Source organism: Heliangelus exortis, chromosome 10, assembly GCF_036169615.1.
Source record: "Heliangelus exortis chromosome 10, bHelExo1.hap1, whole genome shotgun sequence".
NCBI classification, from domain to species: Eukaryota; Metazoa; Chordata; class Aves; order Apodiformes; family Trochilidae; genus Heliangelus; species Heliangelus exortis.
The window spans coordinates 189,781-209,007 of record NC_092431.1 but is presented as its reverse complement, the minus strand read 5'-3'; the positions used below and the strand labels follow the sequence as shown (position 1 = coordinate 209,007).

The 19,227-nt window shown below is 68.1% G+C and overlaps 4 protein-coding genes across 10 annotated transcripts; 1 reads left to right on the top strand and 3 right to left on the bottom strand.

Annotated features, from left to right (window-relative positions):
- Positions 1 to 275: 275 nt before the first annotated feature.
- Positions 276 to 3,216, bottom strand: MOGS (mannosyl-oligosaccharide glucosidase). Its single transcript, XM_071753081.1, is given in 7 exon segments — positions 276 to 1,313; positions 1,316 to 2,069; positions 2,071 to 2,138; positions 2,216 to 2,408; positions 2,515 to 2,557; positions 2,559 to 2,730; positions 2,815 to 3,216. Coding segments are annotated over 7 exon segments (2,532 nt in total). The 5' UTR covers positions 3,206 to 3,216; the 3' UTR covers positions 276 to 402.
- A 263-nt stretch (positions 3,217 to 3,479) lies between these two features.
- On the bottom strand, positions 3,480 to 8,382 carry CCDC142 (coiled-coil domain containing 142). Its single transcript, XM_071753030.1, has 10 exons — positions 8,255 to 8,382; positions 7,802 to 7,916; positions 5,897 to 7,237; positions 5,728 to 5,814; positions 5,222 to 5,553; positions 4,801 to 4,953; positions 4,610 to 4,724; positions 4,352 to 4,529; positions 4,056 to 4,267; positions 3,480 to 3,734 (listed from the first exon to the last, which is right to left on the bottom strand). The coding sequence occupies exons 1-10, from the start codon at positions 8,300 to 8,302 to the stop codon at positions 3,508 to 3,510; spliced, it is 2,808 nt and encodes a 935-aa protein (XP_071609131.1). The 5' UTR covers positions 8,303 to 8,382; the 3' UTR covers positions 3,480 to 3,507.
- On the top strand, positions 8,231 to 12,713 carry TTC31 (tetratricopeptide repeat domain 31). 7 transcript variants are annotated; one of them, XM_071753034.1, is made up of 16 exons: positions 8,231 to 8,372; positions 8,926 to 8,979; positions 9,074 to 9,270; positions 9,396 to 9,479; positions 9,579 to 9,647; positions 9,739 to 9,888; positions 9,993 to 10,124; positions 10,221 to 10,314; positions 10,533 to 10,623; positions 10,830 to 10,971; positions 11,187 to 11,288; positions 11,358 to 11,430; positions 11,545 to 11,686; positions 11,764 to 11,838; positions 11,987 to 12,089; positions 12,252 to 12,713. In XM_071753034.1, exons 3-16 carry the CDS (start codon positions 9,136 to 9,138, stop codon positions 12,342 to 12,344), a joined length of 1,485 nt encoding a protein of 494 aa, XP_071609135.1. In that variant the 5' UTR covers positions 8,231 to 8,372; positions 8,926 to 8,979; positions 9,074 to 9,135; the 3' UTR covers positions 12,345 to 12,713. The 7 variants fall into 7 exon arrangements, 5 of the variants coding, with proteins under 5 accessions (XP_071609135.1, XP_071609134.1, XP_071609136.1 ...); XM_071753033.1 differs by having other exon boundaries at positions 8,248 to 8,389; XM_071753035.1 differs by having other exon boundaries at positions 8,284 to 8,411.
- A 1,560-nt stretch (positions 12,714 to 14,273) lies between these two features.
- On the bottom strand, positions 14,274 to 18,820 carry LBX2 (ladybird homeobox 2). Its single transcript, XM_071753029.1, is given in 4 exon segments — positions 14,274 to 14,805; positions 18,323 to 18,398; positions 18,400 to 18,429; positions 18,431 to 18,820. Coding segments are annotated over 4 exon segments (711 nt in total). The 5' UTR covers positions 18,650 to 18,820; the 3' UTR covers positions 14,274 to 14,419.
- Between the last annotated feature and the right edge of the window lie 407 nt (positions 18,821 to 19,227).

Here is a 19,227-nt window from a genome sequence, read left to right as displayed (position 1 = left end):
GCTCAGAGACCCCTGTCCCCACAGGAAAGGACGAGGACCCCCAGCCCTGCAGGAGGGGATGCAGACAACCAGTGTGCACAGCCCTGCAGGAGAGGCACCCTCCCCCCCCAGAAAAGGGGACAGAGACCCCCCCACACCCCCTACGTAAGTCCCACAGGAGCAGAGGGGGACCCTCCATCCCCTCCCCAGGGCCAGAAGGGGGGACAGGGACACCCAACGCTCCCAGTTCCTCAGGAAAGGGACTGGGACCTCCCTGCTATGGGCAGGCTCCTGCAGGACACATACACTGGCTCTTCCGGAGCTTTATTGGGGAGCGGGTGGTGGGCTCAGCGCGTCCCCCCCCCCCCGCAGCTGCACAGGCCGGGGAAGCTGCCTGCTGTCCCACCCGCGTGCCCGCTGTCCCTAGTAGTCCTCGGCCATGACGAGCAGGATGAGCGCGGTCCATCCCGCGAAGGGCCGGCAGCCCAGCCCGCGGCCGGTTCGGTCGCTGTACCGCTCCCAGAGGAACCCGGTGCGGGCGAACTCCCGGTACACCGTGTCCACCAAGTTGTGCCGCAGCCGCTGGTACAGCCGGGCTGCTCGCTCCCGCTCCGGACCTTCGGTACCGGCGTAGCCCCGCAGCGCCCGCAGCGCCAGGTAGTTGATGTTGACCCAGACGTCGCCGCGCCAGTACGGGGGGTCGTGCTGGGTGTTGTGCCGCAGGTAGAAGGGGCTGTCAGCCGACAGCGACCGCAGCCCGAAGGGCGACCACAGCTTCTGCTCGCTGGCCACCGCCTCCAGCAGTGCCGGCAGCCGCGGGGAGTCCGGCGGCAGCAGCTCCAGCAGCATCGGGAAGAGGCTGACGTAGCCCAGCGCTGGCACGAAGCGCGGCCGGGGGGGCTCCCGCACCTCCCGCAGCAGCCGGGGGGCGGCCGGAGGGCGTCCTGGTGCCGGTGGGTCCGGGCGGTGCCAGCGCAGCTCCACGGCCGCGCTGTGGTTGCCGTAATCGGCGAAGGCGCCCAGCTGGGGTCCCAGTGGTGCCGGTCCAGCAGCGCGCTGTCCGCTCAGAGCTCGCTCGGTTTCCCGGTATCCCCGGGCCGGTTCCCCGAGCCGCTCGGCCACCTGGGCCAGGACGCGGGCGGCCAGGGCCATCCAGCAGCGCAGGTCCAGGTGCCGCTCCTCCGGCGAGGGGTGCGAGGCGCGGGGGTAATCGTCCAGCCCCGAGGCCAAGGTTTTGGGGTTGAGGTAGCGCTCGGGGTGCGGGTCCCGGCCCCGCCAGCGGAAGGTGTGGGGCAGGGGCCCGGCCTGCGTGCGCTCCAGCCACTGGTACCAGGCCGCAGGCGGGGGAAGAGGCGCCGCAGGTAGGCGGGCTCGGCCTGGGGCAGCAGGCGCTGCAGGGCCAGCAGCAGGGTGGGGGGGTTGGCCGTGTCCCCCCGCTGCAGCAGGAACTCGGGGGGCACCTTGGCCCGCGCCTCCTCCCCCAGGATCTGCTCCCGCGGGATCCACCCCTCGGCGTTCATCAGGTCCAGCCAGTGCGCCAGCACCTCCCGGCTGAGGGCCGGCGCCCACCGCCCCACCACCAGCTGGTGGAAGCCCTCATCCCACAGGAACCCCCGCGGGAAGAAGGAGCGGGAGGGGACGGCGGTGAAGAGCCCGCCCTCGGGGGTGGGCACCGCCCGCTCACTCCCCCCCTCCTCCTCCTCCCCCGACGCCCGGACCAGCGAGTGCCCGTGGAAGTAGCCCACGCCCCCCAGCAGCTCGCTGAGGGCGGCCTGGGCGAAGCGCTGCTGCGGGACGGGGAAGCCCTTGCGGGACAGCCCGAAGGTCTCCTCGAACCGCCGCTCGAAGGCCTCGGCTCCCCCCGCCAGCGCCGCCGACAGCTCCGGCCCCGCCAGCCGCCCCCCGCCGCCCCCCCGCCAGCGCCTGCCCGACTCGAAGGTCACCTCCGCCACCCCGGGGGGCTCCAGCGTCACCTGGTGCAGCAGCAGCTGCCCCCGCGGGGGGGGATCCGGCCCCCCGGCTGTCTGCAGGGCGAAGAAGCGGCGGCGCGGCCCCTTCTTGCCCGGAGGGGAGAAGAGGGCCCGGGGGGACGAGGCAGCTCCGCACCAGCTCGGTCAGGGCGGTGCAGCCCCGGGCTCGGCGCCTCCAGGTAGCTGTAGCTGCGGGGGAAGGGAGAAAAGCGTGGTCAGGGGGCGGGGAGGGGACAGCGAGGGGACAAGGGGGGTGAAGGAAGCACCTGCATATTTGGGGTTCCCCCCGGCGTCGGCGGTGGGGGGGAGGAAGGTGATGGTGAAGGCTCCCAGCTCCTCCGTTATCCCCCTCACGGCCGCCAGCCGTGTCCCATTCTCCAGTTGTGCCTCCAGCATCCCCTGCTCGTCAGTGGCCACGTAGAAAAAGAGGGAGAGGAGAGGGCTTGGACCCTCTGCATCCTACAAAGCAAAGAATCAGACTGAGGAAGGGGTTTCCCCCTCTTCCTTCCTCTTCCCCTCTCTTCCCTTCCCCTTCCCCTCTTCTTCCCCTCCTCTTCATCCTCACCTCCATCTTGGCACTGATGCGCCAGCTCCAATCCCCTCCATGTTCCCCCCGTCTCGTTGACGAATTCGGTTTTTAAGACCAATTTCCATCGCGGAATCTCCTGCACCCGAAATTCCCCGTCGTGCATCAGCCAGCCGTATCGCGACACATCGTCGTTCTGCTCGCAGGTGTGACGCAAACCGCTGGTGCTGTCGCCTTCTTGAAGCCACATCAGGCCTGGGGGACACCGGGGGCGGGGGGGGATTCAGCCTTTCAGCATCCGTTCTCCGGGCTCGGCCTGCCCGTGCTCCCGCCCCTCACCGGTAACGAGAGATCGCGGGCTGCGAGTCTTCATTCCGAAATAAACTTGAGGCCGGTAAGTTCCCCAAAAAAGCTGGGGCGAAGCGAGGGGCCCGGTAGAACCGGGACGGAGGGCGGGGGGAGCGGGGTGGGGGGTGACCAGCCGTGAGGCCTCGCTCCACCGTCTCCATTCAGCCGCTGCCGCCGCCAGCCCCAGCGCCAGTGCGGCCGCCGCCGCCGCCGCCAGCAGCGCGGTTCGTCCCCGGCCCGGTCCCCGATGTTGTTGTTTTTGTTCTTTTTGTTCCCGTCGCGTCACGCGGTCCCGGGGACGGTCCCGGGGTCCTTCCCCGCCGCGGCGCCGCCGTTCACCCGCCATGGTTTCCCCGCTCTGGTCGCGCTGCTCATACGTCATCGCGGCGCGACGCCAGGAGAGGCGGCCGATTTGCAGCGCCCCCTGGCGGGCGGGCGGGCGGACGGCAGCGCCGCTCCTCCAAGGACCCCCCCCCTTCCCAAACCAGGAGGGTTCACGGCGGCCCTCGGTCCCCCCACGCGCGGAGAGGGAGTCAGGAGCACCCCACAGCTCGGGGGGGCGGGACGGGGGAGTGTTCTGAGCCCAGCCCCGGGGTAGGAAGGGGCAGGGCAGGGGGCTGCTAGGCGCCCCCCGGGTATGGGCACAGACAGAGGAACACAGTGTCAGATTTATTGTCCCCGGGTTCAGGCGTCGTGGCCGTTCCTGACGCAGGGCAGACCGGGCACACGCCAGCGCCGAGCCCGGTGCAGCCGCAGCGAGAGCCATTGCTGCTGATGGGCTGAGAGGTAGGATGGGGGGACTGCCAACCCTGTCCCCATGGGCAGTGGGGGGGTCCGGGGGGGGTCCAGGGTCTCCAGCCCGTCCAGGCTGCCTGCGGCCAGCTCCGGCGGGGGGGGGTTGGTGTCCGAGCCTGGCAAGGAGGGGAAAGGGGCTTGGTTAGATAAGAAGCTGCCTGTGCTGGGGGTCCCAGACCATCCCCTGGAATGGGTTTGGGTGGGAAAAGCCCTATAGGGTCATGAAGTCCAATCCTGCCACCAGCACTACCAAGGCCACCCCCACCCCATGTCCCTCAGCACCACATCTCCAGGGCCTGGAAACCCCTCCAGGGATGATGGGGACTCCAGCCCTGCCCTGGGCAGAAGTGTGCTCCAGCCCTTTCCCCAGCTCCGTTGCCCTTCTCTGGACACGCTCAGCCCCTCCGTGTCCCTCTTTTGTCCCCACCCCAACTCACAGCAATGGCGCAGGGTGTTCCAGGGCCGGGGGGCTGTGCCGGCCGCCCCCCCGGGCTGCTGCAGGAGGCAGAGGATGGCCCCGTCCATCTGCTGGAAGACGCGGAGGGCAAGCAGAGTGCGGCGGGTCTCGGGGTCCAGCCCGTACCGCTCTGAGCCCACCAGCTCCCGCACCAGCTCGAAGTCCTGACGCAGCTGCAGAGCTCCCTGCAGGCTGGGGGGGACACACGAGGGGGGGGGTTCAGCAGGGTCACCCAGCACCTGACCCCTCTGACCCCATCACTGTGCCCCCCAGCACCTGAACTTGATGCGCTGCTCCAGGATGTGGTCCATCCACGCCTCCAGGAAGGCGGTGGTCACCCTGGCCAGCGTGGTGGCCTGTGCCTCACGGGGCAGCAGCCGGGCTCCCTGCAGCACCTGCCCCACCACTGCCTGGGCTGCTGCTGCTGCGTAGGCACTGGGGGAGCTGGGCAGGTCTGGGGGACACAAAGCACCCCGTTTGCCCAGACCGGCCCCTCATCCACTCAGGGACCCCCACCCAGGGCCCCACACACACCAGGACGCAGCCCAAGGCGCCAGTGCTTGCCCTGTGGCATGGTCTGGTCGAAGATTTCTGCTGATATCCGCTTGCAGCTGGTGGAGAACATCCTCAGCACGTCCCCTGAGAGGAGCTGGGGGGAAAGTGGGGGAGATGGCATGAGATGGGGGACCCACAGCACCCCACGGCTCCCCGTGTCAGGGCTGTACCTGGATGCCGGTGGCCGTGGCGCGGAGCTGCTGGTAGAGCTGTTGCTCGCAGTAGGCCAGGGGGTTTCGGGTCAGCAGCTGGGGGGGGTCCCCAGCCCCCCGGAAGGTCCCACTCACCAGCAGCACCAGCTCCTCTGTCTTTGTCCTCAGCAGCTGCAGGGGATTGGGGGGGGGGGGGGGGGGGGGGAGAGGAGTCCAGCCAGCCCCCAGCCCCACAGCTGGACCCAAAACCCACACAGCCAGCCCCACAGACCATCCCCAGACCCTGAGCCAGCCCCAGCTCCACAGCCAGCTCCACAGTAAGACCCCACAACCCACAGCCAGACTCATGGCCAGTCCCAAAAGCAGCACCCAACCACCCAGCCAGCCCCATTCTCTCATTCCTCCTTTGCAGAGGGTGCTGCTCCCCGTTCCCCCGTACCGGCAGGTCCCCCTGGGTGACGAGCAGGAACTGTGGCAGTGCCCACGCAGCCAGGTACCGCCCGGCCCGGACCCGCAGCCAGGACCCGGCAGCCTGCGCTGAGGCCAGGCAGCACCCCAGCACCTGCAGGCGCAGGTCAGGGGTCCCGGGGGGCTGCCCGGGGGGGGACGGGGCCCCGAGGGTGCGCAGGCAGTGTAGGGCGAAGGCCAGGGCTGGGAAGAGGCACTGGAGGAGCTGAGCTGTCCTGCTGCATGCCAGGACCCCCGGCTGCGAGACCCCCGGCTCCCCCAAGCACTTGTCGGTCAGGGCTGAGCCCAGGGCACGGGAGAAATCTGTTGGGGGACAGTCAGTAGCCCCAAATTGACACCCCCCCACTCCACCCCCTGTGCCCCACATCCCAAACCCTTATCCAGCACCCATACCCCGCCCCCTGTGTCCCCTACCCACATCCCACCCCCATGTCCCATCCCACACCCCCTGCCCGCCCCCCGCCCCGGCCCCCCTACCTCTGTCCCAGCTCCGCAGAGCGCTCCGGCAGAGCAGCCGCAGGCAGAGCCGTCCCAGCTCCTCCTGCCCTTCCCGGGGGACGGGAGCTGCGGGGGACAGGGCGTGAGCGGACACCGGCCAGGGGGGGGAATCCCACGGAGCCACCCCCCACCTCATCGCCCACCTTACCCTGGGCGAGAGCGTGGCTCAGGTCCCTCGCGGCGGTGACCACCGTGCCCGTACCGCCGTGTGCCAGCTCCAGCCGGTGTCCCAGCGCGGTGCCGGTGGCCTCCCAGAAGAGCAGTCGGTACCGGGCACCCAGGGCCTCGGCCGCCGGGGCGCGGGCAGCGTCCAGCCACCGCACCGACTTCCACCCGGCCGCGCCGGGGCTGTCCGGGCGCTCCCCCGGCTGCTGACGAGGCCAGCGGAGCTCGGGGTGCCAGAGGCTGTCGGCGGAGGCCACCAGTCCCCCCAGGACCAGCCCCATCAACTCCTCGTCCTCCCGGCACAGCGCCCGCAGCTCCGCGGCGATGCCGGACGGACCCTCCCCACCGGAGGGTCCCCCGCACTCCGGGGGCCAAGGCACGGCGGTGTCCTCCCAGCAGGCGTCTTCCGCCCCGGGATCCCCGTCCCTTGGCCGCAGGAGGGGCCGGAGCCGCTCGGCCGCCACCCGTCCCCGCTGGGTGCCCAGCACCCCCAGCACCCTGCCCAGCGGGAAGGCGCGGGGGCTGTCCCCGGTGGCACCGGCCATGCCGGCCGCAGACAGCTCCTGCGCCAGGTCTCCCACCACCTGGTTGTAGATCTCCAACCCCTGGAAGAGGTCTGCGAGCAGCGGCGGGGACAGGGGTGCGGCGGGGGGTCCGGCGGTGGCCAGCACCCGCAGCCGCCCCTCGGCCACCCGCTCGGCCAGCCGGGTGGCCAGCAGGGCCAGCGCCAGCAGCGACCGCCGCATCCCCGACACCGCCTGGTGCCGCCACAGCAGCAGCGGCCGCAGCCACGGATCCCCCCGCATCCTCCGGCGCAGTCCGCCCCAGTGCCCCGCGTGTGCCCGCAGCTCCTGGCACAGCCCCCGCAGCGGCTCGGGGGGCCCGGCCCGCGGTGCCCGCAGGAGCCGGCGCAGGAAGTCGGAGGCGGCCTTGATGCGCCGGGCATAGTCGCGGGCCAAGCGCAGGAGGTGGCGGTGCCGCAGCAGAGCGTGCAGGGCCGCGCCGCGCCGGGACACGGGTGGGCGGACGCCGTGGTGGGAGATGGCGGCGTCGCCGGGCGGGGGCCGCACGTGGCCCTGGAAGGTCTCGGTGCGAGGGTCCTCCCAGACGTAGAGGCAGCGGCGCAGCCCCGCAAAGCTCTGCTCCAGCCCTGACACCAGCGCCGGGGTCTCCTCTTCTTCATCCTCATCCTCTTCCTCGTCCCCCTCCCCGCGCCGGCGGGGCCGCGGGGGCAGCAGGCGCCGCAGCCCGGGGGTGACACAGCTCCGCAGCATGGCCTCTGCCTTCTGCAGGGAGCGGGCCAGGCCCCCCCGGGGACCACCACCTGCGGAGATGGGAGCCTCAGAGTCCCCCCTGCCCCTCGCACCCTGACGGGGCCAGCACCGAGACCCCCGAGGGGAGCAACCAGATCATCCCAGCATCCCCCGGGCTGCTCCTGCGGGGTGCCAGCACCGCTTACATACGTGTTACGTGTTAATTATATGTTAGCTAGTTAGCCAGAGTTTGTCACCGGTCCTGACCCCTGCAGCCCCCCCTACCCCTCTTGGGATGCTCAGACCCCACCAGGTCTGGGTGATGGGGAAATTGTGCCCCTCCCCACCACAGACCGTAGGCAATGGGGAAATTAGACCCCCTCAGAATCCCCCCCAGCCCGAGGCCATAGGCAGCAGGGGAATTATCCACTCTGGAGCACTGGGCTATGGGGGATTAGCCCCCTCTCCAATCCCAAACCACAGCCAAGAGGGGGATGACCTCTCCTGAGGACTCTCCCAACCTCAGACCATGGACAATGTGGGGGGAATTCACCTCCCCAACCCCCTTCCCCTCCCCCCGCTCTCATCCCGGGGCCATGTGCATTGAGGGGACCACACGCCCCCCCAGCCCTCACCTGTCTCGGGGGGCTCCCCTCGGGCAGCCTCATCCCCCGGGGTGGGCAGGGCCGGACGGGCCGTCAGCAGGAGGAGGATGAGCCCGTTCAAACCGGCGCCATCGCCTTCATCCCTCTACGGGGGGGGGCGGAGGTGTCAGGACCCCCAGAACGGAGAGAGGGAAGGGGGGGGCAGAGAGGGCGTGGTCAAGAGGGAGGGGGAGTGGTTAATGGGCGAGGGGGCGTGAGTTAAGCACTGCCTAACAGCTGAGGCGCCGCGCCAAGGCCACGCCCCCATAGACCACGCCCCCTCGGGTGGTTCGGCTGTTGCCATGGAGACGCCGATTGCGGCCTAGGGCCCGGTGCCGAAGCCTGGCCGGGAGCCGCCGAACGGCGGCTCCTGGCCTAGCTTCATTACCGGGCCCAATACCTATCAGTTGTCCCCGCTGTCCCCGACCCCGTCCGAGGCCTCACCTGCAGGCAGGGCTCCCCGCCGCCACGCTCAAAGCCGCCGTCCTCCATGCTAGGCCATTCCCGGGGGCGGCGTGCTAAAAGAGGCTTAGGCCGCGGCCGCGCTAATCCGGATGAACGGGCACGGCAGACCCGGCGGTGCCCGGTGTGGGGGGGTGGGGTGTGTGGGGAGGGTTCGGACCAGCGTTAGATACCCGTGGCTTGTAGGGAGGCGGAGACGGCGGGAGGGTACGCGGTGTTGAGCCGTACGGGCCTTGCCAGCCACCGTCTTTGCCCTCATCCAACATGCCGGTGGGGTTGGCTTCACGCAGTCCCTGCCCTACTTCCGGGAGGGGCTGTATCCCACTTCCCGTGGTGGCAGCGATGCGGGGGGCAGGCGGGATGCGGGAGCCGGGCTTGGGGGTCTCTCGGTTCGCGGCCGCCCCCGTTACCTGCCCCTGGGGCTGCGTTCTCGGCCCGGGGGGATGGAGCGGCGGTACGGGGCGGGGGAGACACCGGGGGTTCCCGGGTGGGCTGGGGGGAGGTCCCGGGATAGGTGGGCTGGGGTCCGGCAGCCACGGGATCGAGGTTTGTATCGGGGTGGGAAGGCGGTGGGGAAATCCTGCTTCTCCCCCGCCCTTCCCCCGGTTTCGGTTTCGTTTCCGAGGGCTGAGCGCACGCTCCGGTCCCCGCAGCGCCCTTCTGCCCCCGCCACTGCTCGCCCAACTTCCGTAACGCCGGCGGCCGCGGTGAGTCCGGAGCAGGCGGTCCCAGGGCCGGTAATCCCTGTTTCGGGGGTCCTGGGGTTCCCGGGAGCTGCCGCTGACCGCCCCGGTTCCCCAGCCCCGGGCGTCGGGAACATCCCCAGTGAGGAGGAGGAAGAGAAGGAGGATCAGTGGTGGTGGATGCGGGACCGGGAGTACTGGGATTTCCCCAGGGAAGACGGCACTGACACCCCCCCCGGCCGGACCTCCCCCAGCGCTCTAGAGCTGAAGCTGCGCTGGTTGCCACGACCCTGGGGGCAGAAGCCCACACCCGAGGTGAGGGGGGGGGGCTACCTGCCTGCACCCTGACCCCAAGGTTATTCCCCTCCCCCCCTTTCCATCCGTCTCCTCGGGGGGCTGCAGGCTGACCGGGGAGCTCGGGGGGGCTGTTCCCCCCGCAGGAGGCAGAGAGGAACGCGCAGGAACTGATGGAGGAGGAGGAGCGGGTGAAGAGGAAAGCGGAGAAGAAGAAAATGAAGAAGAAGGTGAGTGGGGGCAGCCCGGGGGAGGGAGGAGGGTAAATGTGTGTCTGGGGGGGGGGGGGGGGGGGGCTGTGCTGATCTCTTTTTCTGTATGATTTCCAGAGACAGAAAGATCGGAAGAAACAAGAGAAACTGGGACAGGAGCAGAAAAACGAGCTGGAGCGTGAGGCAGTGGGTGTCTGGGGGGTCCCTGTGGGTGGGACACTGTGGGGAGGTGGGCAAGCAGAGACTCGCTGCCCTCTCACCACCACTTCCCTTCCAGAACACCTTGTCCACCCGCAGCAGTGGGTGCCCCCAGGGGAAACAGAATGAGGAGGGGGAGACCCAGCCAGGCCCCCCCAGCCAGGGGGGCAGCGCAGCCTCCTCAGGAGAGGAGGGGGAAGGCCAGGAGGCCGAGGCAGAGGAAATGGAGGTGAGAAGTGCCTGGGGGGCTCTGCTCCGCAGTGGGGGTTAAGCTCTGTGCCACAGGGGGGCCCAGGAGCTCTGCCCACTTGCCCACCTACCCCCCCTCCCCAGGAGGAGCTGGACCTGAGCTGCACCTTCGTCTCCAAAGCCCGGCAGAAGGCAGGGGTGCGGCTGCCAACCCCCAGGGGAGGGAGACCCTCCAGGACCCCTGCTGTAGAGCCCGGCAGGAAGGCAGCAGGGAAGGTGAGTGGTGACCTGGGGAGGCACCTGGTGCCCCCAGCACCCCAAACCTCACTGCCTGCCCCACAGTACCCCAGCCCTTGCTGCCCTGCTCCACAGGTGCCTGAGTCCCCCCCGCCCGCCCCACAAGTGCCGGGTTCTCTTCCTGTGCCCCCAGACCCGAGCATGGTGGAGCTGAGCCTGGTTCTGGCAGGTCAGTGCGTGGGAGGGCAGCAGGGGTAGCTCTGCCCCTGAGGGGCTGTGCCGGGGTTCCTGGCTGGCAGCCTGCAGTTGATGTGACCCCAGGATGTCCCCAAAGGGCTGTTCCCTACTGGCTGGGTGACAGTGAAGCCGCTGTCCCCTCTGTGCCCCCACTCCCTGGCTGGGATGGGGGTCAGCAGTGGGGGGGGTCCAGCCATGCTCTTTTCCCAGGCTCTGGCTTAGAGGCTGCCCAGAGGGGCCTCTACGACAAGGCTGTGGAGGCTTTCACTGAGGCCCTGAGCTTGAACCCCTGCGAGCACCGGTGAGCTGCAGGGCTGGGTGGAGGTCCCAGGGGGCTGGGGTGCCCTGTGGGGCTGCGAATCCTCAGAGCTTGGGGGTCGCTGGAGATTCTCTGAGGGCCTTGGCTGTGCCTAGGGCCAGGTGTCCCTGTGGTCTGGGGGTCTCCTGGGGGGCCGTGGCTGTCCCCAGGCTGGGGTCCCAGTCAGGGTGACCCTGTTGTCCCCGCAGGCTCTTGGGGAACCGCTCTTACTGCTATGAGAGGCTGGGCCGGTACCAGGAGGCGCTGGAGGACGCACGGGAGGCGGTGAGGCTGCAGCCAGGCTGGCCCAAGGGCTGGTTCCGACAGGGCAAGGCACTGCGGGGGCTGCAGGTACTTTGAGGGGGGGGGGAGTTGGGGGTGTAGGTGTGGGGTTGGGGGACTGCAGGAAATGGGGCTGAGGGATTCCAGTGGGGCTAGATTGGGGGCTGCTTGCTGCTGCAGTTGTGGGGGGGGGGAGTGGTGGTGCTGGGATGGAGGTACCAGAGCTGTGCAGGAGGAGCAGCAGGGGGGGCAGCAGGCTCTCAGCCCCTCTGCCCCCACTCCAGCGTTACGCGGAGGCTGCGGCTGCCTTTCTGGAGCTGCTGCGCTGGGACGCAACCAACACCGAGGCAGCCACGCAGCTGGCAGCGTGCAGGGCCCTGCTGCAGGTGAGCCCCCATCCCCTGGACACCCATCCCTGGCTACTGCCCCCTGCCCTGACCCCCTCTCCCCCGCAGCAGAGCAGCCCCGGGGGTGTCCCTGTGTCCCTGTCCCTGCCGGAGGCCAGGGAGCCGCCGATGCCGACTCCTGGTAAGGGATCACAGAACTGGGGCCCTGGGGGGAGCTGAGGGGTCCCAGGGATAAAATGGGGCTCAGTAGGAAGCTGGGGCTGTCATAGTGGTGCCCCCTCTGTCCCCTCTACAGGGCCGTGGGCCAGCAGGAGCCACCAGGGCATAGATGAGAGCAGCTTTGTGACTGTGGGAGGGGGCACCAGGAGCCCAGCAAGACCCCCGGGCCAGGCTGTGGCCAGTGACCACCAGACACTGCCTCCGAGCCACCCTGCCAGGTAGAGTCAGGGGGTCAGGCAGACTGGGGGGTCCCAGAGCCCCAGCAGTACTGGTAGACACTGGTGTGATTCTGCAGGGACTGTTACCCCCTCTGGGTGGGCAACATCACCCCCAGGATCAACGAGACCGTGCTGCGCCGTGCCTTCAGCCGGTGAGACCCCCCACATCACCATCCTGGCTGCTAAGCCCCCACACCCTGGTGAAAGGGGGATGTTTCTCCTCCTGTTCCCTGGTGCTCCTGGCCCGGGGTGCTGGGGAGGCGTATGTTTGGGGTGGGGGGTGACACTGTGCCCCCCCAGCTTTGGGGAGATCAGCTTCATCCGGATGCTACCCAGGCGGCGCTGTGCGTTCCTCAACTACACACGGAAGGAGGGGGCAGAGGCAGCGTATGCAGCCTTGCAGGTGGGCTGGGGGGCTCTGAACTGGGGGTTACAACATGCTGGGGTGGGGGAACATCCTGCAGCCCCCTGTTACTGAAGGACAGAGGTGTGTGGTGGGGCTGGGGGTCCCTGCGCTCAGTCACCTCCTGTCAGCTCAGTCCTTCCCTTCCTCTCCCCACCCCAGGACACGGAACTTGAGGGCATTAAGCTGGTGCTGCAGCTCAAGCACCCCTCCCACGCCACTCCCTCCCCCCACTGGCATCCAGAGCTGCTGTAGCTGGGGGGGGTGTCTCAGCTGACAGCAACAAACTGGAGGCAGCAGTGCCCCCTGCACCCCAGTGCTGCTGCCTGCACCCTGCCTGTGCCTTTTCCTTCCTGCTGCCCCCAGGGGGGAGTTCCCCTCTGTGGGGGTGTGTGGGGTGTGTCCATCCCCCCCTCTCCTGGTGCCTTTGGGGCTGCCCTTTGGGGGCTCTGGTGGGGAGGGGGGGCTGTGCTGCCATCCCCTGCCCTCTCACCCCCTGCCAGGGGCCTGCAGGGGTGAGGGAGGCTGTAGGGAGTGGGTGCCCCTCCTGGAAGGGGGGGGTCCCCTCACCTCCTTCGGGGGTTTGTAGCAATTTGTAGTTTTTAATAAAACTGTCTGTGGTGACTGCCTGTCCCTCCCTCCCTCCCTGCTGGCAGCACCCCCCAGCCCTGACAGACCTCTCGAGCTCCCCCTGGGCCCTGACAGGTCCCCCCCACATCCCTCTTCTCTCCTGGTGCTGCTCTCTGTCCCCCCATTGTCCCCCCATATCTTGACTCTCCATTTTCTGCAGCCCCCTGTCCCCCCTGCTGTCCCTCCCTCATGTCCCCTCCACGTCCCCCCAGCTGCCCTGTCCCTGGCCCCCCGTGCAGGGTGACACAGGAGGGGGGAGCAGGGTTTGGGGGGTGGTCAGTCAGGAGCCCCCCGCGCCTCTGTAATGTTATTTGCAGGTGACAGGGCGGTGGCGGGGAGGGGACAGGCCATCAAGTAGAATTTGATTAATATGCAAATGAGCAACAAGGAGAAGGAGAAGACGGGCGCGCGCGCGAGGTGCGGGGTAATTAATCACCAGTTAAAAGAAATTAATCCCAACAGCGGCGGCTGGCAGGGAACAGCCGCCGGGTTAATCAGCCGGAAAATTGGGAGAGGGAGAACATGGCGCGGGGGGGGCGTGGGGAGATGGGGATGGGGACGCTGAGCCCAGCAGAGCCCCCGCAGCCTCCCCCAGGTGTCTCTGTCCGTGTCCCCCGCTGGTCCCGAGGGGGAGTTGGAACTTGGGGGAGGGGGGGGGAGGAGATCCTGAGCCAAGGGGGGACCCTCGGGTTTGGGCAGAGGGATGGGCCCCCCAAGCCCCCTCTCATGTCTTCCCCCTTACCCAGAACTTCCGTGGGATCTCAGCACCCATGGAAGGGTTCATCCCTTCTTCCCAGGGGTCCGGGGGAAGCTGTCCCCCCCCCCCCCCCCCCACACACACCCCCGCTCCTCCCTGTCACATCCATCACGACCCCTCCTCCCCGCGGGGATGCTCAAAAGCACTTTCAGGGTAAATCTCATTTTTTTCCCCTTCCTCGGCAGGGCGGCTGCGGCGTGGGGGGAGGGGCGGGACAATGCAATTAAAACGAGAAAATACCGGGGGGGGGGGAAGGTCGAGGGGGTCGGCTGAGCCTTCGGAAGTTCGCGCCGCAGTAATTAGATCAGCGCGAGCCCAGAGGGGTGGGGGGGCAACACGCACGTAGCCGAGACACGCGGAGCTGTGGTGACAGGGGCCCCGCGGGACCCCCCCACCGGTGGGCAGGCTGAGTGGCGTCACCGCGGCATGACGTCACGAGGGGCGGAGGGAAGGGCAGAGGCCGGGGCAGGTTGGGGGGGTGTCGGGTCACCGGTGATGCCCCGTAGAGTGGATTCATCACGAGGGGTGGGCGCTGTTTCGCACCGTGGCGACGGGGGAGACGCCGGGGGGTTCCGAGTGGGCTTCGCAGCTCCCGGTGCGGGGCTGTCGGTCTGTGTGTTTCAGAACTCTCCCCGGGCTTTTTAATAAGGTGTCGCCTTTATTCCAAATATTTACACCCGGCCGGGCCGGGCCTCCCTCTTCCCCAGTTCCCGCACCCCCCTCCGGCTCATGGAAAGACAGGATAAGAAATAAAATGTTTTAAAAGGGGAAAGACGGATTAAAAAAAAAAAAAAAAAAAAAAAAAAAAAAAAAAAGCGAAAAGAAATTGCACCAATTTCCCCCGGGATAGGGGCAGCGCGGCCCACCCCCCGCCCACCCCGGGGGTCGGTCAGTCTCAGTGCCGGCTCGGGACACCCCGAGCCCCCCCTTCCCCCGCGCCGCCTCAGTCCCCAACGTCGATCTCCTCCTCCGAGAGCTCGGCGGGACCGGGACCAGGACCAGGACCCGGGGGTCGCGGGGGTGGCTCGCTGAGGGCCCCCAGCTGCTGCAGGGCGTCGGGGGGCAGCGCCTGCAGCGAGGCCACGTCAGCGCGGAGCTCCTCCAGGTCCCGCTTGAGTTTGGCCCGCCGGTTCTGGAACCAGGTGATGACCTGGGCCGCAGAAAGCGCCAGCGCCGCCGCCAGTGCGTCCCGGTCTGCGGGGGAGAGGTATCGCTGGCGTCGGAACCTCTGCTCCAGCGCCTGCAGCTGCTGCGCCGTGAACGCCGTCCGGGACTTGCGACGTTTCTTGCAGGGTGGGCGCTGCCCCGCGGCGCACAGCGGGTCCCGACCTGCAGGGACAGCGCGATCAGGCACCGGAACCGGCACCGGGACACCCACCGGAACCTGCACGGGCACAAGCGCTGCATCCCAGAGGGAGTGGGACAGGCAAACGTACCGCACCGGCTCCAGGACGCAAACCGCACCGGCACCGGAACGGGGACACACTCTTCACCCGCACCACACCGGCACGGGGGCCCCGCCCCAGGCCCCGTACCTGCACCCACACCGGCATGGCACCAAAACCCTCACCAGAACCCGCACCCACACCGGGTCCGGCACCGGGAACCGCACCGGGACATTCACAGGAGTCACGCTGCCGGGGTCCCGGTGAGCCCAACCAGGCCCGGCCCGGTCCCGCCACCCCCGCACCGAGCCCTTCGCAGCCGTGAAACACCGAACCAAGCCGGGCCGAGATGAACAGAGTTGAAATGGGCTGAGCGGGCTGAATTGTGCCCAGCTGAGCTGAACCGAGTTGAACCGGGCCAAGCCTGGCTGAATCGAGAATAGCTGAACGGGGCCGAGCCGGGCTGAACCGAGCAGAGCTAAACTGGGACGGGCCGAGATGAACTGAGCCGTCCTGTGCCGGGCCGAGATGAACTGAGCCGTCCTGTGCCGGGCCGAGCGGGGCTGAACCGGGCCGGGCCGTCCCAATCCCATCCGTACAAAACAAACCGAGCCACGCCGTGCCCGAGCCCGGGCCCTGCACGTAATCCAGCCAGAGCCCGGTACCCGCTGCCGGCTCCTCTGTGCCGGGAGCTGCCTGACCCAGTCCCCCTCCGCTCCCGCCGCCGTTCCGCAGCAGCCCCCGTCTCTTCGGAGCCGCGGGGCCAAGCCGACCCGCCTCCGCCGTCTGCTCGCCCGGGGAGCAGCGCGTCCGGACCGGTAGCGCGGGGCCCGGTCCCGCAGCCTCTGCCTTCGTCCGGCGATTTCCCAGACTGCGTTGTAGGAGGCTCTGGGGCCATGCAGGTCCCCCGGGTTCTGGTCCCCGCAGCCGCTCCCAGCCCGGACGCGCTGCAGCCCCGAGGCCCAGATCCGGCCGGCGGAGAAGACAAACCTCCGGTGTGAGGCGAATAGCGGCCGCCCGCGGCGTCGGTACCGGCTCCACCGCGGTCCCGGTCCCGGTCCCGGTTACAGACTCTCTGCCGCCAGCGGGACCGATCCGCCCCTCGGGACCGGGGCTCCCGGGGTCAGCTGTTGGCGTCTTTGCGGTTCCCGCTAACGGCTCCAGCTGCCGACGACGCGTCCCGGGGCCGCCGCTACGTCCTGCCGGGAGTTGCCGGTAGGTCCGTCCGTGCAGCCGCTCCGGCCGCTCGTTACTGGAGCCCCGGGATGTCCCGGCCGGATCCATCTACGCCCCCGCGTCCCCTGTGTTTTACCTCCGCCGCGGAGTCCCGCGCTGTCCCGCGTCTGTCCACCGGGACAAAGAGGGTTTATTTTTTGCCGCCAGTGTCCGTCTGTCTGTCCCGTTAACGGCATTTTATCTGACTGACGGGAAACCCGACCTGTCCGCGGATCCTAATTCCGTTCGCCGTTACCCCCTGTCCTCGCCCTGCCCGTCCAGTTCCGAGGTTGTTTTTTTCGCTAATTATCGAGCCCCTCCCGGCCGGGTCCTTCTGTCTGTCCTGTCTGTAGCAGGATTTACCTCCGTTCCACCGGTCCGTCCCGGTACCGAGGATTTCTTTTTCGTTTACTGCGGAAGCCGTGTCCGTCCGGGCAACGGCTCTTTTCGTTAATTACAGGACCGCCAATCTGTTAACTACCGTGTCCGTCTGTCCAGTCCATTTCGGTAACTTTTTTTTCTTTTTTTTTTTTTTTTTTTTTTTACTATAATTCCGGGAGATCCGAGCTGTCCCTTTCTGTCTGTCTGTCAGGCAGGACAACGGCTTATTTCGTTAATTATCACAGCCCGGTCGTGTCCGTCAGTCCGGCCGCGTAACGGGGTTTGTTACCACAATTTCGGGAGTCTCGAGGCGTTCTTTTCTGTTCGCTTGTCCGGCCGGGCGATGGCTTTTTTGCGTTAATTACCGGGGCCCTGATCCGTCCGTCCGTGTCCGCCTGTCCGTCTGAGAAAAGCTTTTTTTTTTTTTCTTCCCTTAATTACTGGAGCGCCGCTCTGTCTGCCCGTGTCCGTCTGTCCGCCCGGTAAGGTGATTTCGTTAATTACCGAAGCGCTGCTCGGGCTGTTCCTGTCCACCCAGGGAAGGGAAATTATTCGTTGTTAATTATTGGAGCCCGACTCTGTCCTTATGTCCCGCCGGCTACCGTTTTGTTGGTTTTTGGTTTTGGTTTTGTTTTTTAATCACGGGAGCTGTAGGGACCCTCTCGGCCTCGGGAAATGGGTGACAGTCTGTTCTGTCTGTCTGTGTCCGTCTGTCCGGCCGGGCAAAGGTTTTTTTCATTAACAGTGGGAGCGGCGCTGAGCCCGTTCGTGTCCCTCTGTTAAGGTAAAGGGTTTTTTTCTCCCTTAATTACGGGTACGCTGCTGTCTGTTCATGTCCGCCTATCTGGCCGGGTAAGGGTTATTCTTTCTCCCTTATTTACGGGAACGCCGCTCTGCCCGACCGTGTCCGTTTGCCCTATGGGGTAAAGGACGATTTTTTTTTTTTTTTTCGTTGATCACGGAGCCCCGCACTGTTTGTCCGTCTGTCCGTCAGTGTAAGGGATTTTTCGTTACCGGAGTCCGCCGCGCTCCGACCGTCAGTCCGCTCGGTGGAAGATTTTTCTCTCTTGTGGCGGCAGGGCCCTGCTGCAGCTCGGTCTGCCCGTCCGCCCGCTCTCATGGCGGGTTTCGGAGCCGGGGACCGGCAGTGACAGCCCGTTCCTGCGGGGTCAGCCTGCATCGGGAGAACCGCCGCAGGTCCAGGAAACATTCTACCCCTCCGGGAATCGCGCCGGTCCCCGGAGCCTCCGGTAATGGGTTTCTGCCGCAGAACCGAATCTCGCCTGGAACCGACATCCCCCCTCGCAGCAGCCTGCGGTGCCGGGGGACGCTAGCGACCGCTCGGTAACGGATTTTCGTTGCCAACAGGACAGATCCGTCGCTCTGTCCCCGCGCTCGGTCACGGTCACGGCTCGGCAGGGGCGGGTTCTCTGCTCGGCCCTGTGCAGCCCGTCCGCCGCCACGGGACCGATCCGTCGCCGGCACCGCGGCTCCCGGTAAAGCCGCCGGGCTCGGCCCGGCCGGTTCCCCCGGAGCTTTGGGCTCTGCGCTCCTGTGTCTCGGTCCCGGCCGCGGCTCCCCTGCCGCCGCGGAGCCGGCTCAAACTCCTGGTACCCGGCCCTAACCCTCTCCCTCCCTGCGGGCCGGGGCCGCCGTGGAGCTGTGCCGGGGCTATGCCCCGTTTCCCGGGCGAGCACCGGCCCCTTCCCTGTCTCCTGGGAGCGTTCGCTCCTCTGGGACGCGAAGGAAACTTACCGGGGCCCGCGACGGGGAGAGGAGGCACCCGTTTCCCGCACAGCCCCTACCCCGGTGTCCCCGGCACCTGCCCCAACCCCGTCCCCGCCGCCCACGGAGGCCCCCGGTACCTTCGGCCGCCTGCAGCACGCCCAGCTCCAGCCCCTGGAAGGTTTTGCTGGCGAGTTCCTCCAGCGCGCAGAGGGGGCGAATTGGGGGCGCAGCCGCCGCCGCGGGGGTCCCGCCGCCTTCTCGGAGAGCCGGGCCGGGGTCGCGGCGGGGCCGGGCCCGGGGGGGCTGCCTCCACGGGGCCGCCCCAGGATGTCCTCGATGCCGAAGGGGGTGAGGGGTTTGTTGGAGTTGGCGGGCGGCGGGAGCTGGTCCAGGGCGCTGCGGGGGCGGCCGCCGCCCGGGGGGTGCAGCGGGGGGGAACCAGCCGCCTCCCGCGCCGAAGTCATGGCGCGTTCCCGCTCCCCGCTCAGCACCGCGCCCGTCTCATCCCAACGGGGGTTCCCCCCCTTTCTCTCCTTTCCGTCCGCTCATCCAGCCGCGGCCGCACTTAAACCCCACGGGCGCAGCCCGCCCCCTCGGCTGGGGCCCGGTGGCGGCGGCGGCGGGGAGCTCTCGGCCACCCCCCCCCACCCCCCCCACCCACCTACCCACCTACCCACCCACCCGGTAGGGCTGAGCAGCTCCGCGCCCGCCGCCGTTTTCCGCCCCCCCGCAACCCCGGTGCCGCAGCCTTAAAGACCCCGGGGCCGGTCTAAATTGGGCACCGGGAGGAGGAGGAGCCACTGATGGCACAGTGATGGGGGGGTCGTGATGAGGAGGGGGAGCACCGCTCCCTCTCGACCGCCGTTACAGGGATGCAGAAGGGGTGCGGTGCTGTACCTCCCCTTGATTTCCCCCCCCTCCTCTCCGGTGGTTGTCCGCTGCACCCCAATCCCTACAGTCTCCCTCGCCCCCCCCGCTCCCTCCCCCCGACTCCCTCCCTTAATCCCCAGCGGGGCTTTTACCATCGCCAAAAAATTTATTA

What these genes read in the sequence shown, in the direction of transcription:
- TTC31 (XM_071753031.1), top strand. Translation starts at nt 8,537, where the DNA reads ATGCCGGTGGGGTTGGCTTCACGCAGTCCCTGCCCTACTTCCGGGAGG. An exon ending in CCGTAACGCCGGCGGCCGCG is followed by an intron (nt 8,980 to 9,073) that starts GTGAGTCCGGAG and finishes CCGGTTCCCCAG; the next exon opens with CCCCGGGCGTCGGGAACATC. An exon ending in GCCGCCGATGCCGACTCCTG is followed by an intron (nt 11,431 to 11,544) that starts GTAAGGGATCAC and finishes TCCCCTCTACAG; the next exon opens with GGCCGTGGGCCAGCAGGAGC.
- CCDC142 (XM_071753030.1), bottom strand. Translation starts at nt 8,302, where the DNA reads ATGGAGGACGGCGGCTTTGAGCGTGGCGGCGGGGAGCCCTGCCTGCAG. An exon ending in GCGCCTTGGGCTGCGTCCTG is followed by an intron (nt 4,530 to 4,609) that starts GTGTGTGTGGGG and finishes TGTGTCCCCCAG; the next exon opens with ACCTGCCCAGCTCCCCCAGT. An exon ending in GAACACCCTGCGCCATTGCT is followed by an intron (nt 3,735 to 4,055) that starts GTGAGTTGGGGT and finishes CCTCCTTGCCAG; the next exon opens with GCTCGGACACCAACCCCCCC.